This window comes from Diorhabda carinulata, chromosome 7, assembly GCF_026250575.1.
Source record: "Diorhabda carinulata isolate Delta chromosome 7, icDioCari1.1, whole genome shotgun sequence".
Lineage (NCBI taxonomy): Eukaryota > Metazoa > Arthropoda > Insecta > Coleoptera > Chrysomelidae > Diorhabda > Diorhabda carinulata.
This window is the reverse complement of record NC_079466.1, coordinates 21,223,398-21,243,293: the sequence shown is the minus strand read 5'-3', so window position 1 is coordinate 21,243,293 and position 19,896 is coordinate 21,223,398. Positions and strand designations below refer to the sequence as shown.

Sequence of the window (19,896 nt, the reverse complement as noted above, 5' to 3'; positions counted from 1 at the left end):
ATTAAGAAATGATGGAAATAAAACTAAATATTAAACAGGTTTAAATCAGTTTACTGGAGCCATACATAATAATTAATTCTCACAGGCAAACATTAAGGAGATTACGTTGAAATCTGAATTATCAGATTTGAGATATAGATTTGGCTTATCAACATCAACAGCATCTTCATACTTTGAAAATGTTATGCACATAACGGCTCCAAAAAAAGAAAAGACCGTTCCAACTGCTGGCAAGGTCGTGGCGTCGGTTTTATGGGATCCGCGCGAGATAATTTTCATTGACTATCTTGAAAAAGGAAAAACTGTCAATGGCGAGTGTTAAACGAACTTATTTCTACGTTTGAGCGAAAAAATCGAGCAAAAACGGCCACATTTGGTGTTGTTTCATCACCAGCTCAGCAATTCGTTATTGCGATGGCCAAAATTAATGTTTAAAATACTACCTCATGCACCCTATTAGCCAGATTTAGCCTTCTCGGACTATTTCCTGTTCCCAGACTTGAAAATATGGCTCGGTGGTCAAAGATTTTCCAAGAATGAAGAGTTGATGTCGCCAGTTAATAAACGATTCTTATTATAAAAAGGATATAGAACTTATTGAACGTCGCTGAGAAAAGAATATGGGTTTTAAAGGAGATTACGGTGAAAAATAAATATATTTTAGTCCAAAATTTTTGTGTTTTCTTTGTTGTGCCTGGTACTTCTGAAACCATCCTCGTACATGCATTATAAAAACCGGGACATCCGGTATATGTTCTGTTAACGTTTGATATCTACATTTACCAGTTACTATTTCAAAATAAACGTTTCAATGTAAATATATAGTAGTTTAGTGATAAAAAGATAATTAATACATAATATTTGTAATATAGAGTTAGATCTAATTTATTTTCGTATTTTTTGACTATAATTAGGAACCAAAATGAATTTTATCAAACAATTTTAAGCGTTTTAGTACAAAGTAGATGTTCCAAGGTTGAATTAAATCAACTTTTAAATTCACTTAACTACACCGTTCGATATGATTTTAAATAAACAAGTTGTGAGGTTAAGCCGAAACATATGTTCTCGTGTATGCAATAAATTTCAGTCGGAGGTAAGTTAAAATCATCATATATAAGTTATCTATGATTATTATTTCAGTGCCACATTTCTATTTTAAATGTTTTTATTGTTATAACCATATAAGACACTTACTAGTTTTAAGGTTATTGTCGTACTTGATAAAATAAGATATTTATCACAATTTATTGACGGGACTATTCAGTATAGGTTAGGTCCATCATTATAATACTAATTATTATATCTAGATAAATAAAGACATTCTCAAAAAGCATGTTATACATGTTATACATTATAACATTTTTTGGGACAACAAAAAAGCACGCAATAGAGGTCATAATTAAACAATGTTGCCACATTCCATAAAATAATATTAAAATTGGGAAAATGTTAAACCATCAAGCTAATAATTACCTAGTAGTACTATTGCATTATCACCATAGACACATTTCGTAACCCTGTTTAGCAATTTGTTTTGTACAAAACTTGATGTATAAATAAATTGCTTAAAGTATCTACAGAAAGTGTTGAAATAAATAATGAGAAGCGAGGTGGAAACTTGAAGATTTGAACTAAAAAAATTACAGAGTCTTCATTTTATCAAGTGGCACTTGAAATGAAATAAAAAAATTTGGGAAAACCTTATAGTTGAAATTTCTAAGAGGAATTATGGTATGTGATTTTAGGCGCTTTATTGAAATTTTTAGAGGCTCTTTTCAACCGAAACTCCACTTTTTCCTGGCGCGAGAACGACATGGACCGAAAAATTAGAATTTGTAGGAGCTCACAGTTACAAACCGATACCAGTATATCGAGTGATGGATCGCCAAGGAAACGTTCTAGATCCCAAAGAAGAACCAAATTTATCTAACGAAATATTGATCAAAATGTACAAAGATATGTCACTGCTGGGGGTAATGGACAAAATTTTATACGAAGCACAACGTCAAGGTAACTAGAGACGCTGATTCATTATAAACGTTTTCAAGTCTTTCCCAGCTATATTAATATTTCAATTGAATTTTGAAAACTATGAATTTAAAAAATTTTTTACAAGAAAACAATTCAAAACCACCGAAAATCTCAATTAATTATTTCCCAGACGATGAATACATAAGTATTCGAAAGCTTAGAAAATATATTATCTTTCAAAATTTATCAAAAAAACTAATTTTGAAACAGGAAAGACTTAAAATCAAGAACATTTAGAAGCATTAATATATCAAAAGGTCTAAGAAATGAGAAATTAAAGAAACCACTCTTTCGAGCTTTGCTTAGGGGAGGCTCAGTAGGCTCAGTTTTCGTCTTCTTGCACATTTAAACCAGGCTCTTACCTATTCATAGTCATTTGTTCCCAGGCTCTTTTCACATCCATAATCAGCTCATCTAATCATCTTGAACTCGGCCTTGCGACCACTGTTTCATCATTCTTATCCGGCCCAACTCTCCACTCTTTTGTATCATTTTGTTTCTTTGTTCTTTAACATTTTTCTATTTGCACCAAGTGCTCTGTTTGCTGCTGGGATCTTTTCTCTTACATCTTATGTTCTAACTCCGCCGTTGTTATTATTATTTCACCTAGGTACTTGAATTTCTTTACCACTTTCAACTCATGTCTTCCAATTTTTACTTCTTTCTTCTCTCTTGCGTTTCATTTCATATACTTCAATTTCTTTCATTAATTCTTCCAACATTTCTTTGCTACTGTAGCATGTTCCGGAACATCCTGTATATTTGGCGACAACTTTGACTGTTAGATAATTTAAAAAACATTTTATACTAAGACGAGCGTCGCCTAAATAAAATTTACCACACAGTATTAGAATTAGAAAAAATCCTCTTGATTTAGGGGAAACAGGAGTTTCAAAAGTAGTTTTTTTAATAATTTTTGAAAGATAGATAATATTGACGTTTCGACTTTTCTTGATCAATAGATCACCTTCATCATGAATTAGAATAAAATCAAACTAGAACTTTGTTCTAATAATTATTTTACATCAATTGAAATCAATTTAAAGAAAATTTATGCTGGTAGACTATTTAGGACAAACACTTACACTTTTAATAAGTTTGTATAATTTTCCGTAGGAAGAATATCTTTTTATTTAACCAATTTCGGTGAAGAAGCTACCCAGATAGGTAGTGCTGCTGCTTTAAATAATAACGACGTAGTTTATGGACAATACAGAGAGGTTGGCGTGTTAATGTGGAGAGGTTTTACTTTACAACAATTCGTTGATCAATGTTATGGTAACAAAGACGACCGTGGACACGGCAAGCAGATGCCAGTACATTATGGAAGCGATAAACTAAACTTTGTTACTATTTCTAGTCCGTTAGGTACTCAAATTCCTCAAGCTGTAGGTGAGTATCAATTCAAAATTCATTATACAAAGAACGCTATCAAATTGGGGACTAAAACAATTCAAATTTTAAATGTTTCACCCTAAAATGGGGAAAAAACTGAAGGAACTACTCGAGCTGAAATGTAAGAGCTTCCAAATCGTTCGTTCTATCTTTATTGCGGACTTTACTACGAGAAGTGTTGAAAAAAAGTAAAATATCATGAAAACTATTAAGATATTTATCTGAAAACAGAATAGATTTGTTAATAGAAATCAGAAGCCGCGCCATTAAACAAATGTTTTGACACATTTTCTCAACATCACCGGATGACTTCTGGTAACCTCGCAGCGCAATAACGATCTGTGTTAATGGTCTGAAAACGCTGCAGGTGATTGATCAGGATAAAACCGCAGGAATCCCAGTTTATGATTGCTATAACTTTACCGGCAGAAGGTTTGATCTTAAATTTCTTTATTGCTTGTAATCCAGGATATTTTCACTCTATAAATGCTTTTTCGCTTTAGTGGACGAACTGAAGAAACTTAATTTTGTCCTCTGAATGGCATTCATGTAGCTGAAACCTGGAACCAAACGGAAATACACCTTAGAATATTATTTAACTGTTGTGGGTATTACGACGCAGAAGTAAATGGGAAACGATTCTTCAAAAACCGTTAAAGCAACCCAAGCCTCACTATTTGATTTTCAGACAACAGAAAATGAATTATGGTGGCCAAAAAGTGACTGAAAAGTTATATGCTACTGTCCAGCAGCAGCTGAGGATATGTGTGCGACTAGAACTCGCTTAAACAGATACAAGAATACATCGAATCGTGAAGACAACGGGGATCTTTGTGTAGAGTTGAATTGAGACTTTTGTCCGAAATTTAATTGTCATAAATAAAGTTGGTTAGCGCTAAGAAAAAATGGTATTTTCAGGTTCTGCTTACGCTTTGAAAAGTAAAGGTAGAGTGGTGGCGTGCTATTTTGGAGAAGGTAGCGCTTCAGAAGGAGATACGCATGCAGCTTTCAATTTCGCGGCTACCCTGAACTGCCCGGTTATATTTATATGCAGAAACAATGGTTACGCAATATCTACTCCTGTTAATGAACAATACAGTGGAGATGGAATAGCCGCCAGGGGTCCTGGATACGGTATAAATACAATCAGGGTTGATGGTAACGATGTGTTGGCGGTATTTAATGCAACTAAAATGGCAAAAGAATATATTCTGGAAGAAAATAAACCAGTACTTATAGAAGCTATGACCTACAGGTAAGTGGAATTCATGTTGGGAATTTCAAAAGATTATTTGTTGGAGTTAAGATGAAACGTTTAAAATATATTCTAAGATGTGTGTCTGGAAATGGATCTGAGCTGCAACAATTGTAATATCTTTTGAGATATGACGAATACATTTCGTACTTTAATTCCCTGAATGTTTGAAGGTGCTTTATCTTGCTTAAACCCGATCTTTTTTCATGAATTTTTACATCCGTTTGATCCAAAAAATTATATTGATAAACTGAGTTTATTGTTTTATAATCAGAGTTCCAAAAAAACTTCTTGTCCATTTTCTGGACATTAACTCGTTTTGAAGCCAATGTACCGAGTTGGCACCACTCCTCAACTTCTTGTGTGGATTCAAATTCATGGTAACAAACCCAAGACAAATCTATAGTGATGGAACAACTCATAAAATCCTTTTTATTCTATTTAAAACGCTTCTGATTTTGTTTAAGCGAATGCGGCACCCATTTTGTGCAGATCTTTCAGCGGCCAAAAGTCTCTAGCCAAAAGATTGCTTACTCTGCCTCGATTTGAAAATGAGGAGTTCTTGTATCCTTTTAATAACGATTCCAAATTTTGTGAATAAAAAAATTTAATATACAATTATTTATTTATAATTTTCTAGAGTCGGTCACCATACAACTTCCGACGACAGTTCTGCTTATAGAAGTTCAGATGAAGTGAAGCAATGGATGGAAAACGATTATCCCACGAATAAATTCAAATCTTATATAAATAAAAAAGGATTATGGGATGAAATGCAAGACAAAAAATGGTTGAAAGATGCCAGAAAAGATGCACTGTTCGCTTTCAACGAAGGTGAACGGAAACTGAAACATAAAGTGGAAATTATGTTCGATGATGTTTACAAGTATCTACCTCCCCATTTAATGTAAGTATACTAAATGTCCTGAGACCCCTTTAGAATAAAATAAATAGTGAGACGTGTCAAGTTATTATATTAGTGTCAATGTATGTGAATTACATGTAAACAGTAATAGATTTCGATATTGATTTATTGAAATAAATTAGTTAGTTAAGCCTTTATAACAATAAGATTTTATCAAATATTGCTTTTCATCTTGATTCAAAAAATCAACAAATCGCACGCTCGCGGTCAATAATCTGTAGCCATTGTTTAGCTTTAGTTTGAACCTCATAATGAGTGATCCAAGTTGTATTTGAACTATTTTTTTGGTGTAGAAAAAATATCAAACGAAACAATGAAAATAATAATTATAATTAACAGTAAATAAAATGCACGCTTCATTTCTCAAAATACTAATTTATTCGAAATTAACTTAACAATATTAACTGTTCCTCCCTGACCCTATCCCTTCCAATCGCTTTTTTCTTGGATCGAATTAATTTCTTTGCTTGATCATGTTCGATGCTTTCCCTGTTTTCACTGAGCGTCGTTTTGAAGTCTGATTTCTTGGCTGGTGCAGAAATGTTAGATAAGATCTAAGTCCAGGATACGCACTAGCCATCCTGGCAGAGTGGGAACGACGTGATCCCCTAAAATTCGCCATTGCTTCTAACGATATTCCTGCTCAAATCATCCAAGAAACTCCCCTAAAAGCTATGTTTTCTTTTATACAACTCTGCGCCAATCTTTCTTCAGGTCTTCTGTAGATTCATCCTCTTCTATCGCTACCATGCAGGCACGCTCTGATTTATTGTTCTTCATTCCAATTAATGTGTTCTCTGGCAAATTATAGACGGCCGCTCGGTGGGCTGGGATTAATTTGAAGACTGAAGGTTAGTTCTTCTGACTGACTGTCAAATCACTCCTTGCGTTGCTCTGAGCTCTTGTTGGATTTGAACACCAGTCAGGGCCCGGTTTCTCTGCGAAGTGCTGACAATTAATTTGGAGGCTTTGGCACAGGCAGCTCGACACTATGTAGGGTGGGGTGTTGGCCAATGACAAGTTTGGGTAGTGGACTTGGTTGTGACGCCTTACAATAACAATCACTTACATGATCTTTTGGTTTCGTCCAAATCATTGGTATACCAAATGGCTAATAAATCTCTAGAGTTTTGTTTATCCAAACCTAATAGGAGTCTCACACACATGACACAACATATATGTGAACCCCAGGATTTATGTTGGTGGCGCACATGAAAACGAAAATAGTCTAAACAGCAATTTTCAATTAGTTGCGTGAATTTTCGATACTGGGATGTGAAAGTTAATTCTCCATACACATAACAAAAACTGTACGGGTTATTAGAACACTTTCGCGGCATATTTATAATGTAAAAAACGTAACTTACTTAAATGCAAACGTTAGGTTAGTTTAGGTTATACAGTCGCGTCTGAATCGTCTTGATTTTAGGTCTCTTCAGTTTTAAAATTAGTTTTTTTTTGATAATTTTGAAAAGAAAGACAAATTTTGATGTTTCGACTTTTCTTTAACTCTTTATCAAAATATGATATTGACACTGACAATTTGCGTATTTATATCAATCAATAGATCACCTTCATCATGAATATCAAAATAAGAATAAAATCACACTAGAACTTTGCTCTAATAAGAAAAATTCATTTTTCCTGTCTTACATCTCAAAGAGCTATAAATTTTACTTAAATTATTTAAGTCTTTTTCATGATTTACAGCTTTTCCGTTCTTATGAATGTAAACCATTTCTAAAAATTCTTTTTCATGTATTAGATTCCGTTTCAAGGATTTTTGAATCTTTATAATTGAATTTATGTTTTTTTCTTTTGATATTTGATGGTTCGTTAAAGCAGTTTTATTTTTTTATCGTATTGATGACCTTTTAGTCTATTTTCTAAATACTGAGATGTCTGCCCTATATAGACAGCGTCACAATTAGTACAAGGCACTTAATACATAATATTACTTCTTTTATTTATTGGTGTTTTAGATTTTAATTTAGTGAAAATATCTGTAATAAAAAAAAAAACTGGATGTGACTGCAACAAAATAATAATTTTTTTTAATGGGAGTACATCAAACAAATAAAAATAATCACAAGGTGTTTACTAATGTTATAAATATATGTCACAATCCAATAAAAACAATTCCCAATGCAATAATATATATTTCCATTTTCAGAAAGCAGAAAGAAGAAATGAAGAAACACTTGCAGGATTATAAAGAACATTATCCACTAGACAAATTTCAATAAATTACTTTTTTAAAGTACAGATTTACAAAAAAATAATATCTTATTTTTTTATTCAATAAAAACGACTATACTAAATTTGCTTTCATTTTTTCTCCCTCGATTTCAATATTGCTGTTTCCATTTCCATTAAACTATATATATGATTGAAAGCAAGAGTTATAATTTCTTATTTTGCTTAAAAATTACTTGAACTCATCTGTAAAACTTAACAATAAAGTTTTTAAAGGCTCTTCTGGTGCATCAAGTAATGGAAGTGAAACTTTACTACTGGAACAGCACATTCCAATTGTTTCATCTTTCCAATTGAAAGCATCGCAATAGTCATTGCGCCAATAACAATCAAATGATGATTATGATATTAAATTGAAAGATCATATTGAAACCTTGTACCATTGAATATCGACCAATCTTATCTCCTGCGATTATTCTGGCGTTTCTACCGCTCTAGCTACTAGCTGGCTGCAGCGTACCTTTTCCTTTTGAATGAACTCGTACCTGAAGAGGAGCTTCAGCTGCTCTTAAAACACTTTGTCGCTCTGCTTGCTGTTATCTTCTCAGCTCTGCATAAACCGAAGATTCGTTATTTTGAGCAACTTTTGCTTCGGAGCCATTGTTAAAAAAGAACAGAGTATGAATTAAAAACAAAGAGTAAGATCTAAAATAATTAATTGTATGTAACCACAGAAATGACACCTAACAACAAAAATTCAAATAGTTCTAAAGCTGAAACTATAGTCAATTGGATTGGACATTGACGTGACCGTTTATAATATAATGAAACCGTACTACAGTACTCAGGGTTGGAACTACATTACTGGAATGCTAGATGGCGTTGAGGAAGCTAGATTTCGAGATTTTTGACAGAAAATCTAGTAAAAAATAATTTTTTTTTCATAAAAAGTATTTTATGTTATTTCTAATACCTTGAATATGTGTACAAAGCTTGTGATGGGTTATTTCATTGATTCATATTGTTGAGAATTTATCAAATTGACCTATCCCAACCTTGACCCTATACTTACCTCACACTATTTTGTCAAAGTTGGTAACCCTGTTCATGTTAATTTTTAATTTAGTTAAGTTGGCAGGCGATAAGCACTGATATGTTCACGCGACACCGAAAAAGTGAAATGAAATGGCGACAAGCAAACGTGCTCCAATTTGTAATCTCAAGAATTGTTAAGTATCGAGCAACAATCCGACGATTGTTTAGCAAGAGTTTTGTTAATCAAAACAAGTATTGTCAAACGATTCAAAAGGTACCATTTGAAACTCTGTTCAATAAACAATAAACATTTTGTCAACTTGGGACTTCATCATTTCTCAACAAAAAACCCAAACCCACTGAAAATAACAACATATATATATATACTGCTGTCCACAGCATCCATTATATCCCCTTTTCATGCTATAGCACTAGTACTCAGTATTTAAAGCTAATCTATCATTAATCCCGCTCCTTTTAGAAAGTTTAGGATGTGGAATATTTTGCACCCTCTGCTAAAACTAGCGTCTTTAAGTATCTATTGTAGCAACGCCAAGCTTCCTATTAATATTTGTATATTGTTTTTAACTTAACATTCAACAGATATTTCCTGATAATAGTTTTCCAGGAGTATATTTGCCTGCCTGAATCACCAAAAGGGTTCAGGTCCCAAGAAAGGCTTATCCGCTTTAGCAAGTTTGTTAGCGGAATCCAATGGAGTGAAACTTTATTCTTATCTAGCTCATTTAACTTTGGATTTTATGACATTGGAGCAAAATCTCCTGTTTAGAATAATTCCACATTTTCAATTGCACATATTCTCGCTTCTCATGTTCAAATTGACGTGAACTATATGATGAACGCATTCGTATGAAATATTCAGGGCTTAAGATGTCATCCGTTTTAGCCCAATTCGACGGTCTGATAGAATCATGTCATGAACTGCATCGATATTTTCGAAACTGGCCTTCACGATCGGTCATCATCTTCAATTTATTGCGTAGCTCTGTTTCACTTTTTTGACGTCAAACTTTACACTGACACTTCTAATAAGTTATTGATATTTGCCATGGTAAAGCAAAAAGGTTTTCACAGGAAATCCCCAAAATCAGAACTCGTCCTTGACATTGAAAACAATCATAAGTGTGGTACTAAAACGCGGCAGAATATTTTAAATCTACTTATTGCAAAAATTTACATTGTTGATGAAATGAATGGACGGATCCGGTGGCGGTAACCCTCAGATTGCTTCTTAAGGTCCCAGGAACGCATGTACCAAGTGGCACTTAATAATCATTAAGTGCAAGGTTAATTCGGATTTTGCCCCTTAGCGTCTGGACTACATTGGTTTGGAAACAGTTTGCAGATTCTCTGTGAGAACATATCTGCAATTTAGCAAGTAAAAGTTAATAATATGATGTTTCTAATAATATATTCTCAAGTTCTACATCTTCAGCAGCTAATTCTATTAACTTTGTGTTGTTTGAATCAACAATATCCTTTAAATCGACTTCAGTATTTCTCAATAATATTTTTAATATGTCTATATACCTTTTGTTGAGTGCTAAATGTACCGGCGTTTCGGCATGTACATTTAAAACTTTGATCAAATGTTTTTCTCGTATCAGAAAATTTACTAATTCCAAATTGTTTTTGTCAACAGCGAAATGTAATAACGTATTTCCTTTATTATCGGTAATATCGTCAACGTTAAAATCAGGCGTGGCAAATAATAAACGCTGTAATATTTCTTCCAATTTTAATTTAAACGCTATATGAATAGGTGTATCGTTATCCAAATTTCTAATATCACTTTCAAGTCCCTTTTTCAACAAAATATCCGTAGTATCAATATCATTATCTTCAACAGCAAAGTGTAATAATGTATTACCTTCTTCATCTAACGTACTTGCAAAATCTATTTCATCTTGTTGCAATAATCTTTTAATAATACTCTTAAATTTATGTTTAAACGCGATTTGTAAAGGAGTTTCGTCTTTGAAATTCCGCACGTTAACATCGTGTCCTTTTTTCAATAATAAATCTACACGTTTTAGATCATGTTGCAAGACTGCCCAATGCAACAACGATTCGTTATCATAGCCAGGTGGGCAATGAAAATCGACGTGATCCTTTTGCAGTAAAAGTCTACACATATCCCTTGAGTTATTCATACACGCAAAATATAACGGGGTTATTTCAAAAGAATTTCTTAAATTTATATCATGTCCGCATCGTATAAGTAAATCTCCTACTTTGGTATCATTAGTTTCCGAAACTAAATGCAACAACGTGTTTCCAACATCATCATTCACTACGATTGTTCCTTCATTTTGTAGCAATAACAACGACATGTCATTATATCGTCGAATCATTATATCGCGCGAAATCGAAAATACCATCGACGATTTCATATAGTTTATAGTTTTAACTAATAGTATCGCAATTTCAGCATTCAAAGTTCGATTATTATCTTCATGATTGAACAGAAAATTTGTCATTTCTTTTCTTTTATGTTTAACTGCATAATAAAAAGGTGTTTCGTTTTTTTCGTTTCTGGTATCTATTTTATGGCCGTGTTCAATGAGTAGTGCTGCAGTTTCAACATCGTCTCCAGTTACAGCAGTGTGTAAAAGTGTATTACCTAAAACAAGATAATGAATTCCGTGTTTTTTCTCGAGAAGTAATTTGGTTATATTTTTAAATTTTCTAGCTACGCTCCAGTAAAGAGGAGTTTCGTTATTTGAATTGATAACATTAACTTCGTGACCTCTTTCAATTAATAACAAAGCCAATTCTATATCATTTGCTTTTACAGCTAAATGCACTAATGTATTTTGATTAGTATCTTTTGTTTCAATGTTATGTCCTTTGTCGAGAAGAAATTTCGTCATACGCTTCGCTCTACATTGAATAGAATTATATAACGGCGATTCTTTTCTTAAATTTTCCACATTCATGTAATGACCTTTTTCGAGTAATAAATCAGCTATTTCAATGTCATCCTCTTTAGCTGCATAGTGTAAGTACGAATTTCCATCTATTTCTTTGCAATTAACATCAATTTCTTCACCTAATAAAAATTTCGACATACTTTTTGATTTATTTTTTATTGCGATATGTAGGGGTGTTTGTTTTTTTGAATTAACGGCGTTTACTGATAACCCTTTGGCAGTTAATAAAGCGGCAAGGTCGAGGTTATTTTTTTCAGCGGCTAAATGTAACAAAGTATTTCCGTTTTGTAATATAACATGTGGATTCACACCGTTACTCAACAGAAATACCAATAACTTGTAATTGAATTTTTGTATCAATAAATGAACAAGAGTTTCGCCACGATTGTTTATTACATTAACTTCATATCGTTTAAAAATTAGTAAAGATGTAGTTTCGACATCATTTTTCCTTACAGCATAATGTAATAACGTGTTACCTTCTCTATCTACAACATTATTATTTTCAACGCCGCTCAACAAGAGTTTCGTCGATTCCGTCGAACCACTATCGATAGATACGTGCAGTGGTGATTCTCCTTTCGCATTTATGATATGTAAATTGTGATTTTTATCTAATAATATTTTAATAACGTCAATTGCGTTTAATTTACAAGCATAATGTAGTAAAGTATTGCCACTTTTATCTTCTATATCTATCCTATGCCCGTGATCTAATAATAATTTTATAATATTAATTGCACTATTTCTTTCAATCGTACTAGCCATCAGTCGATGAAGAGGAGTTTCACCGTTCAAATTCTCAACGTTTATTGGATGATTTTTCTCAACCAATACAACAGCAGCTTCAAAATTACCTTCGAATGCGGCGCAATGTAGTAACGTATTACCATCTTTATCTGTATCTCTGATATCAGCATCTGCTTCAATTAAGAAATCAAACATTCCCTTAGATTTATTTTTAACCGCGAGAAACAACGGAGTATACCCATCTGAGTCTTTTTGATTTAGTTGTTGCTTCGGTAATAAATCTGCTATTTGGAAAGCGTTATTTTCGGCAGCGTAATGTAATAGGTCTACTTCGAGATCATCGATTCCGGTAATTAAAGAAGCTATAATATTTCTGTATTTATTAGCAATAGCTATATGTAAAGGAGTTAGACCTTTTGCGTTTCGTATATTCACCAAATGCCCTTTTCGTTTTAATAAAACTACAATATCGACGTCGTTATAGAGCACAGCTTCGTGTAACAGTGTATTCTCACTGGCTGTATATTTTCGATTTATATCGAGGTTAATATCGACTGCTAGTAGATATTCTATGACATCTTTGGAATTGCTGTAAATAGCTACGTAAAGAGGAGTTTCGCCGAATATATTTTCTACGTTCAATTCTATTAGTAATTTTGATATTTCAACTTCATTCGTTTTAGCAGCGATATGTAGTAAGGTATTTTTTTCACAATCCTCATCAAATATACTATGATCGTTTTGGATTAAAAATTTTGACATATCTTTACATTTATAGTATATAGAGAAATATAACGGTGTATGACCACGTACGTTTCTCACATTAACTTTGTGTCCTTTTTCTATTACTAAAGCGGCTATTTCAATATTATTATTCATAGCTGCGTGGTGTAGTAAAGTGTTTCCATCTAGATCCCGTATATTAACTCTGTGTCCGTTATCTAACAAATAAATCGCTATATCTTTATGTTTATTAACTATCGCGAAATATAATGGAGTTTTATTGGAAGCGTTAATTACATTTAAATCATATCCACGTTCTTTATATAATTTTGCTAGATATACGTCATTCATTTTTGCAGCAAAATGTATCACTGTGTTCGATTGCTCGTCAAAAATATCCATACTATGTCCATTTTCTATCAATAATAAACATAATTTATTATTTTTACAAGCTATGGCTAAATGTAAAGGAGTTTCTTGTCGATTATTCTTCCTATCAATTACGTGTCCTTGTTCAATTAATGCTTTAGCAGTTTCCACATCACCCTTTTTTACAGCTGCGTGTAACAATGTATCGCCGTTTATATCTCTCGATGTATTATAATATTTTCCAGTCATCAAAAATTGTATCATTTCTTTATGTCCTGATATAATTGCAACTTGTAACGGTGTTTGTTGATTCAAGTTCGTCACGTTAATATCTTGTTTAGCGTTAACTAAAATAGTCGCCAAATCTAAGTCGTTTAATTTAGCTGCGATATGTAATAAACTGTTACCATCTTCAAATTTAACATTAGTGTCATCTAACAATAATTTTATCATGTCTTTGCTCCTGCGACTCACTGCGAAATGAATAGGTAATTGTCCGGTATTATTTTTTACATCAACATCGTGTCCTTTAGATAGAAGTTTTTCAGCTGTTTTAAAATGATTAAATTTTGCTGCGTAATGTAATAATGTATTACCCTCGATATCTTTGATATCGTTAATATTTTCATATTTCTCAAGCAAATATTCTATCATTTCTTCTTTTCTGTTAGCGATGGCGTAATGTAAAGGAAATTGTTCACGCATATTTTTCACATCAACTTTATGATTTGCTTTAATTAGTTCATCAGCTATGTTGCAGTCGCCAACTTTAGCAACGAAATGTAACGGAGTGTCGTTTTGTTTATCTCTTACAATAATATTACAGTTATTATACATTAATAATCTAAATATTTCTTTAGATTTGTAAATAATTGTTTGATGTAACGGTGTTTCTCCTCGCAAATTTTTCATATTTAAATCAATTTTTTGGTTAATAAGGTACGTGGCGAGGTTAACGTTATTCATTCTTGCGGCATAGTGAAGTAAAGAATCTTCATTAATATCTTTGATTAATATATCATTGTTGATACTTAATAAAAAGTCCATAATTTCTTGACAATTATTATCAATTGCAAGATGTAGAGGAATACTTCCTTTTAAATTTTTTTCGTTGGTACAGTGTCCTTTTTCTATTAAAATTTTAGCGAATTCTGTAGCATTATAACTTGCTGCGAAGTGAAGAAAAGTATTGTCGTTCATAATAGGATATAACAATTCTTTAGGATATCTGCATTTTTTTATAACCAAAGTTAGTATATTGAAACATCCTCGAGCTGCCAGTACTTCAAGCTCTGTTTGTTTACTTAACTCAAGTGTCAAAGCGAACGACTCAAACATGTTTTCTTCAACTTTTTCTAGATTCAGTAAATGTTCCATAAACAATACAATAATTTGTCTTTTATCAAACTTTAAAAAAACGTCATTGATTAAAAACTCGATGAAATCCAAAGATAAATTTTTATTTTTTATTAATTTAACAAAATATTTTGCTACGAAATATTCTGCAAATGTTTGATGAACAAATTGAACCTTTCCTTCTATGTACATAACGATACCCATGTCGAATAATGAATTTACGTCTGTTAATGGTGTTGTAGCTATTTCAAAGTGTTTATAGTATTTCTTATCAAATAATAATTTTAACGCTTCCACTGTATGCATTTCTAGTGAGTTATTAAACGTTTCTGTGTATAATTTGACAGTCCTAGCATTACCTTTCGCGTTTCCTTGTTGGTTGAAGTAGACCTGTCGTTTTCTATTAATAAACATATCAAATAACTTTGATATGTTCATCTTTTTCGGAAAAGACATTTCGCCACTTTCCAAATACTCTTTACACCCAAGCCATTGATTATTTTCGTCGTTGTAACCCTCAATGAAGATTTCTGCGATCATTTTCGTTTGAAGAGGGATCCCTACGAAACTTTTAGTACGATTAAAACCGACGCTGTGTTCTAAGCTTTTAAATAAATGTTGTGAATACATTTTCGCTTTGTCTAATTTGTCTAATTTCAATTTAAATTTCCAGTAATTCAAAACAAAAGTTTGGCTATCCTCGTGAGAAAAAGGATCGACTTCACAAATAACCGGATTGGTAGCGTCAACAATATCTTTTAAAACGTGTGGTCTAGATGCCATTACTATTCTTTTTATATTGCCGCTACTCGAAATATTGACCAAAGTTTTTAAAACTATGTCCGTATATTCAGGAGCTATCTCATCTATTGAATCTATTAGTATAATCACTTTATCGGGAAGTTTGAAGATATTTTGATAAGTGGAATCAATTTTTGGAAATAGTTCCTTTGCATCTACGAATTCCCAATTTTCTTCCTTGGCTTCTAATAGGATTTCGGTACAATCTCTTAAATTGAGTTTTATCACCCAGTAGGGTGTTTTTCGAAATATGCATTCCATATTGGAGAGTAAGGTGCTTTTACCAATACCGGGAACGTCAGATAAAAGTATGAATTTACTTTTTGTTTGATTTTCTACGCCGTTTAGAATTAATCGACAAAAATCGGTTTCGGATAATGAGTTTCTACCCAATAATGGATATTTACCGGTATTTGGTTTTCCATTAAAATGAATATTCCGTTTTATATAGAATCTTTTCAATTGCTTTACGTACGTCGTACAGTTTTCATTTTTTTCGTTAACAGTAATATTCTTTTCCGAAATGAATTTTAATAGTATCGTTTCATCCATTTTATCTTGTTCTGATCCGTAAATTTCGCTTATTGATAAATATTCATCTTGAAACTTGATTTTTTTTTCTAGTATTTTTGATTGACTTTCCGCAGAAAGATCGGAAAATTTTAAAACGTAATTTATAATATTTTCGGTTGGGATTTTTTTTCCAAATTTGTTATTTTCGACTGTAAGTAACATAATTTTTTTATCTTTATTTTCTTTTACAATTTTTATTGCTGCATCTATATCTAATTTCTCCGCAGATTTGTCAAATACTGGTACAACTATCGACGTATATCTATCTAGTTTAAAAGTCTCTATTATTTGATTCTGTATATATAACTCATCTTCAGGATTCAAAAAAAATGTATTGTTTTCAGATGTACATTGTAATATTTTTATTAGGGCAGTCTTGTAAAATGTTTTGTTTTTGACAAATATTTTTGTACACCCATTGATTTGATTCTCTTTTGGTTCTTTAAACGAAATGAGCAATTCATTTTTGACTGTCATTATGTAATACTGACTTCGCATATTACAAAAGTAACCCACGGCTTTTTTTTCATTCAGATAAATTCCTTTAGAACTTTGAAACCAAAGCTTAATTTCTTCACATAGAAAATTAATAGCAAATTTGTCCGTTATAAAATTATTAAAAATCTTTATTCCTCTCAATTTTTTTCTTATATTGTCATCAAGAACTGACACATCCATCAAAATGATTTGAAATTTTATAAGAAATTCGTTAATTTTATCTTCATCTACATTAATTCTATTAGTAGCTTGAATGAAACTTTTCACTTCTTCTAAATGATTAATATCGAAACAAATACAGATTATTTTTCCCTCAATTTGACCAAAGATATGATTTTCAGGAATATTCTTTTGAATAAAAAAATTTCTATTCGTGTTAGCAACAATAGTATTTGTTGTTTCCAAAAATATTTTTCTTATTTCACTATTGAAATCCTTGTTTAACTTTTTGAGATCAATACCCATATTAGTACATAAAATAACGGCACTCGCATTATCACTATTTTTAATGTTAGGAAAAGAATTCATATATTTGTAGATATTGAAGCCGCCTGAATTTTTCTCTTCATCTTGATTTTCCTCACTTGTACTATTTAACACTGAAGTTTCCTAAAAATAATGAAAATTTGAAAAATAAATCAATGTTGTTTACAAAGGGTTGGTAATAATTAACTGTGATACTGATACTGTGATAGTACATATTAGAAAAATAGTTGAAAAATTAATGGTCCGATTATTACGCATGCCGACAATTGTAGCATCTACCAGTATTATTATAAAGACTTATGAGCCGAGGTTTGAAGCTTAGGACATCATTTTGGAATAACATCGTCTTCAAAGATTTGAGCGCCGCTTAAACCTTATGTTAGTGACGAATCAAACACCTTTATCATAGTGACGAGGTGTCCAGGTACCTCCGTGCTACTTATAACATGAAGATGGCGTCTTAGATGGCAGTGTCCGGTTGAAAGTCCGATCACTAGTCAGATTTCACCCCTGTTTTTAGTTGGAGCAGTTGCTTAGTGTGAGACGCATATGGTCCATCTGTATATGCCTTCGCTTGTCTCATGCCAGATGACTCTATCCATCTTTGCCAAGCCCGCCTTGCGAGTAGACCTTTGAAAGCTACACCAAGGATGGGTTCTGGGCCAATCGGTGAGTTCACCGATTCCAGTTTGGCGAGTGAGTCCACCTCGTCGTTACCTTTGTTGTCCGAGTGACCGGGCATCTAAACGTGCTGGATCTTGCAGCCATCAGTCACCACTAGTCTGAAGCACACCTTTTTAGCCATTATGGCTTGTATGGCAGCTCTACTGTCTGTGCAGATTACAAAATATGTTCCTGTGGCATCGGTTGAATATTGCGCGTCCACTTTCCATCACAGCAAATACATCAGCAGCGTATTCCCCACTAATTTTGGAGTGTCTTCCACATAAGCCTGCTTCGGCTAGGTCATTCCTCCTGCAGCCGTCTGTACACCAGGAGTACCAGCATGGAAAGAAATTTGACGACTGGAATCCGAATCTAAATATTACATTTTGAGTATTAGGTTTGGTTTTCGATCTATATCAACTTCAAATAATCTATACTGGTTTAATGTCAGTGAAATATTGAACCGTTTTAGGCAGCTTGGGATCAGAATGTCTATTTTCCGTCTTTATAATAAACGTAATATAAAGGACGTATTACTTTTTTAATACTACGTAACGATATCCTATTGATTTTTTCTTCAATTATCAACACATTTAACAACTATAGATACTCACCGCATCTGTCGACTCTTGGTTATTATTTTCTATAGGAAAAAGTTCGTTCCAAGTAAGTTTCTTTGCTTTGTTGACTTTGTGCTTTGCTTGAATGAGGAATCTACTTTGTTCTGTTTCAAAAACGACATCATCGAATTTTCCTGTCGTTTTGTTTTCAGTGGACAGTAAAAATGTTTCGTCACATCCTTTAAGAAGACAATATACTAATAGTTTAATTTGGAAATCCGTCCCTTGGGAACCACCTCCTCCACTTAATTTGGGGTATTTGTTAGGGTCATCATTTTGCCTAGAAACACTTCAAATAGATAACAAACTGATGTTTGTGGTAAATGTTTTAGAAAACGCCTCAATCGTTAAGCACCAGAAGGGTTATTTATTGTCATAAGGTTAAAATATATAAAATAAAATATACATATTTGAAACCATAGTGGTATAATTCTTAAGAAAAAAAAGGCAAGCATAAAAGCAATGTTTGTGGGTGTTACAATACTGCAAATTAAAAGAATAACTCGTAAAGATAAATATACTTAACTCCACATTAACAGAACGCTCTATAAAATGAGAGTTGTAGTGCATTTAGTGGATGCAAAAAATACCGAATGCGAAATATCAACTGGACAAATGTAAAACAGCCACTTCTTATTGATAATATTGAATTATGATGTTTTGATAAACGTTTTCTTATCTGTTATCAGGAAAATTTTTATATAAATAGTTTTTTTTAGGACAATTTTGACGATTTTGTTTTTATTTTATTTTCCGTTGACCATAATAGAAAATTGTTTTTTTTTTTTCGTTTTTGTTTTCTTATATATTTCTCACTTGAATAAATATTTATTTTCGAAAATTGATTGACTATAGCTAATTTCTATCCCAAAGAAAGTTATGTGCGTACTACTCTTAGGCGACCTTACTCTAGCTGTTTTCTAGAAGATGATCTAGTTATTTCTGTAATAATAATTTACTTTTTATACGTACGTGGCCTTTTTTTCTTTAATTTTCCCGTCATTTCTTTTACACTTATTATTGGTGCTCATTTTCAAATTATAAATTTTCCTTTTATAACGAAGAGCCCCAACAAACAGTAATAGTTATCAATTTTTCAATGAATTCAAAAATACCGAATGCGAAATATCAACTGGATATATGTAAAACAGCCACTCCTTTTTGATAATATTGAATTATGATGTTTTGATAAACGTTTTCTTATCTGTTATCAGGGAAATTTTTATATTAACAGTTTTTTTATAAGAATTTAATTTTCTC

General features: G+C 32.3%; 2 protein-coding genes across 3 annotated transcripts; one reads left to right on the top strand and one right to left on the bottom strand.

The window, feature by feature from the left end:
* Positions 1 to 753: 753 nt before the first annotated feature.
* On the top strand, positions 754 to 7,930 carry LOC130896267 (2-oxoisovalerate dehydrogenase subunit alpha, mitochondrial-like). Of its 2 annotated transcripts, none has more exons than XM_057804244.1 (6): positions 754 to 1,096; positions 1,770 to 2,013; positions 3,151 to 3,426; positions 4,348 to 4,684; positions 5,325 to 5,591; positions 7,783 to 7,930. In XM_057804244.1, exons 1-6 carry the CDS (start codon positions 1,022 to 1,024, stop codon positions 7,853 to 7,855), a joined length of 1,272 nt encoding a protein of 423 aa, XP_057660227.1. In that variant the 5' UTR covers positions 754 to 1,021; the 3' UTR covers positions 7,856 to 7,930. The 2 variants fall into 2 exon arrangements, with proteins under 2 accessions (XP_057660227.1, XP_057660228.1); XM_057804245.1 differs by having other exon boundaries at positions 819 to 1,096; positions 1,749 to 2,013.
* A 1,590-nt stretch (positions 7,931 to 9,520) lies between these two features.
* Positions 9,521 to 19,787, bottom strand: LOC130896874 (uncharacterized). The gene is made up of 3 exons (XM_057805238.1): positions 19,609 to 19,787; positions 18,631 to 18,916; positions 9,521 to 17,473 (listed from the first exon to the last, which is right to left on the bottom strand). Exons 1-3 carry the CDS (start codon positions 19,665 to 19,667, stop codon positions 10,247 to 10,249), a joined length of 7,572 nt encoding a protein of 2,523 aa, XP_057661221.1. The 5' UTR covers positions 19,668 to 19,787; the 3' UTR covers positions 9,521 to 10,246.
* Positions 19,788 to 19,896: the final 109 nt, after the last annotated feature.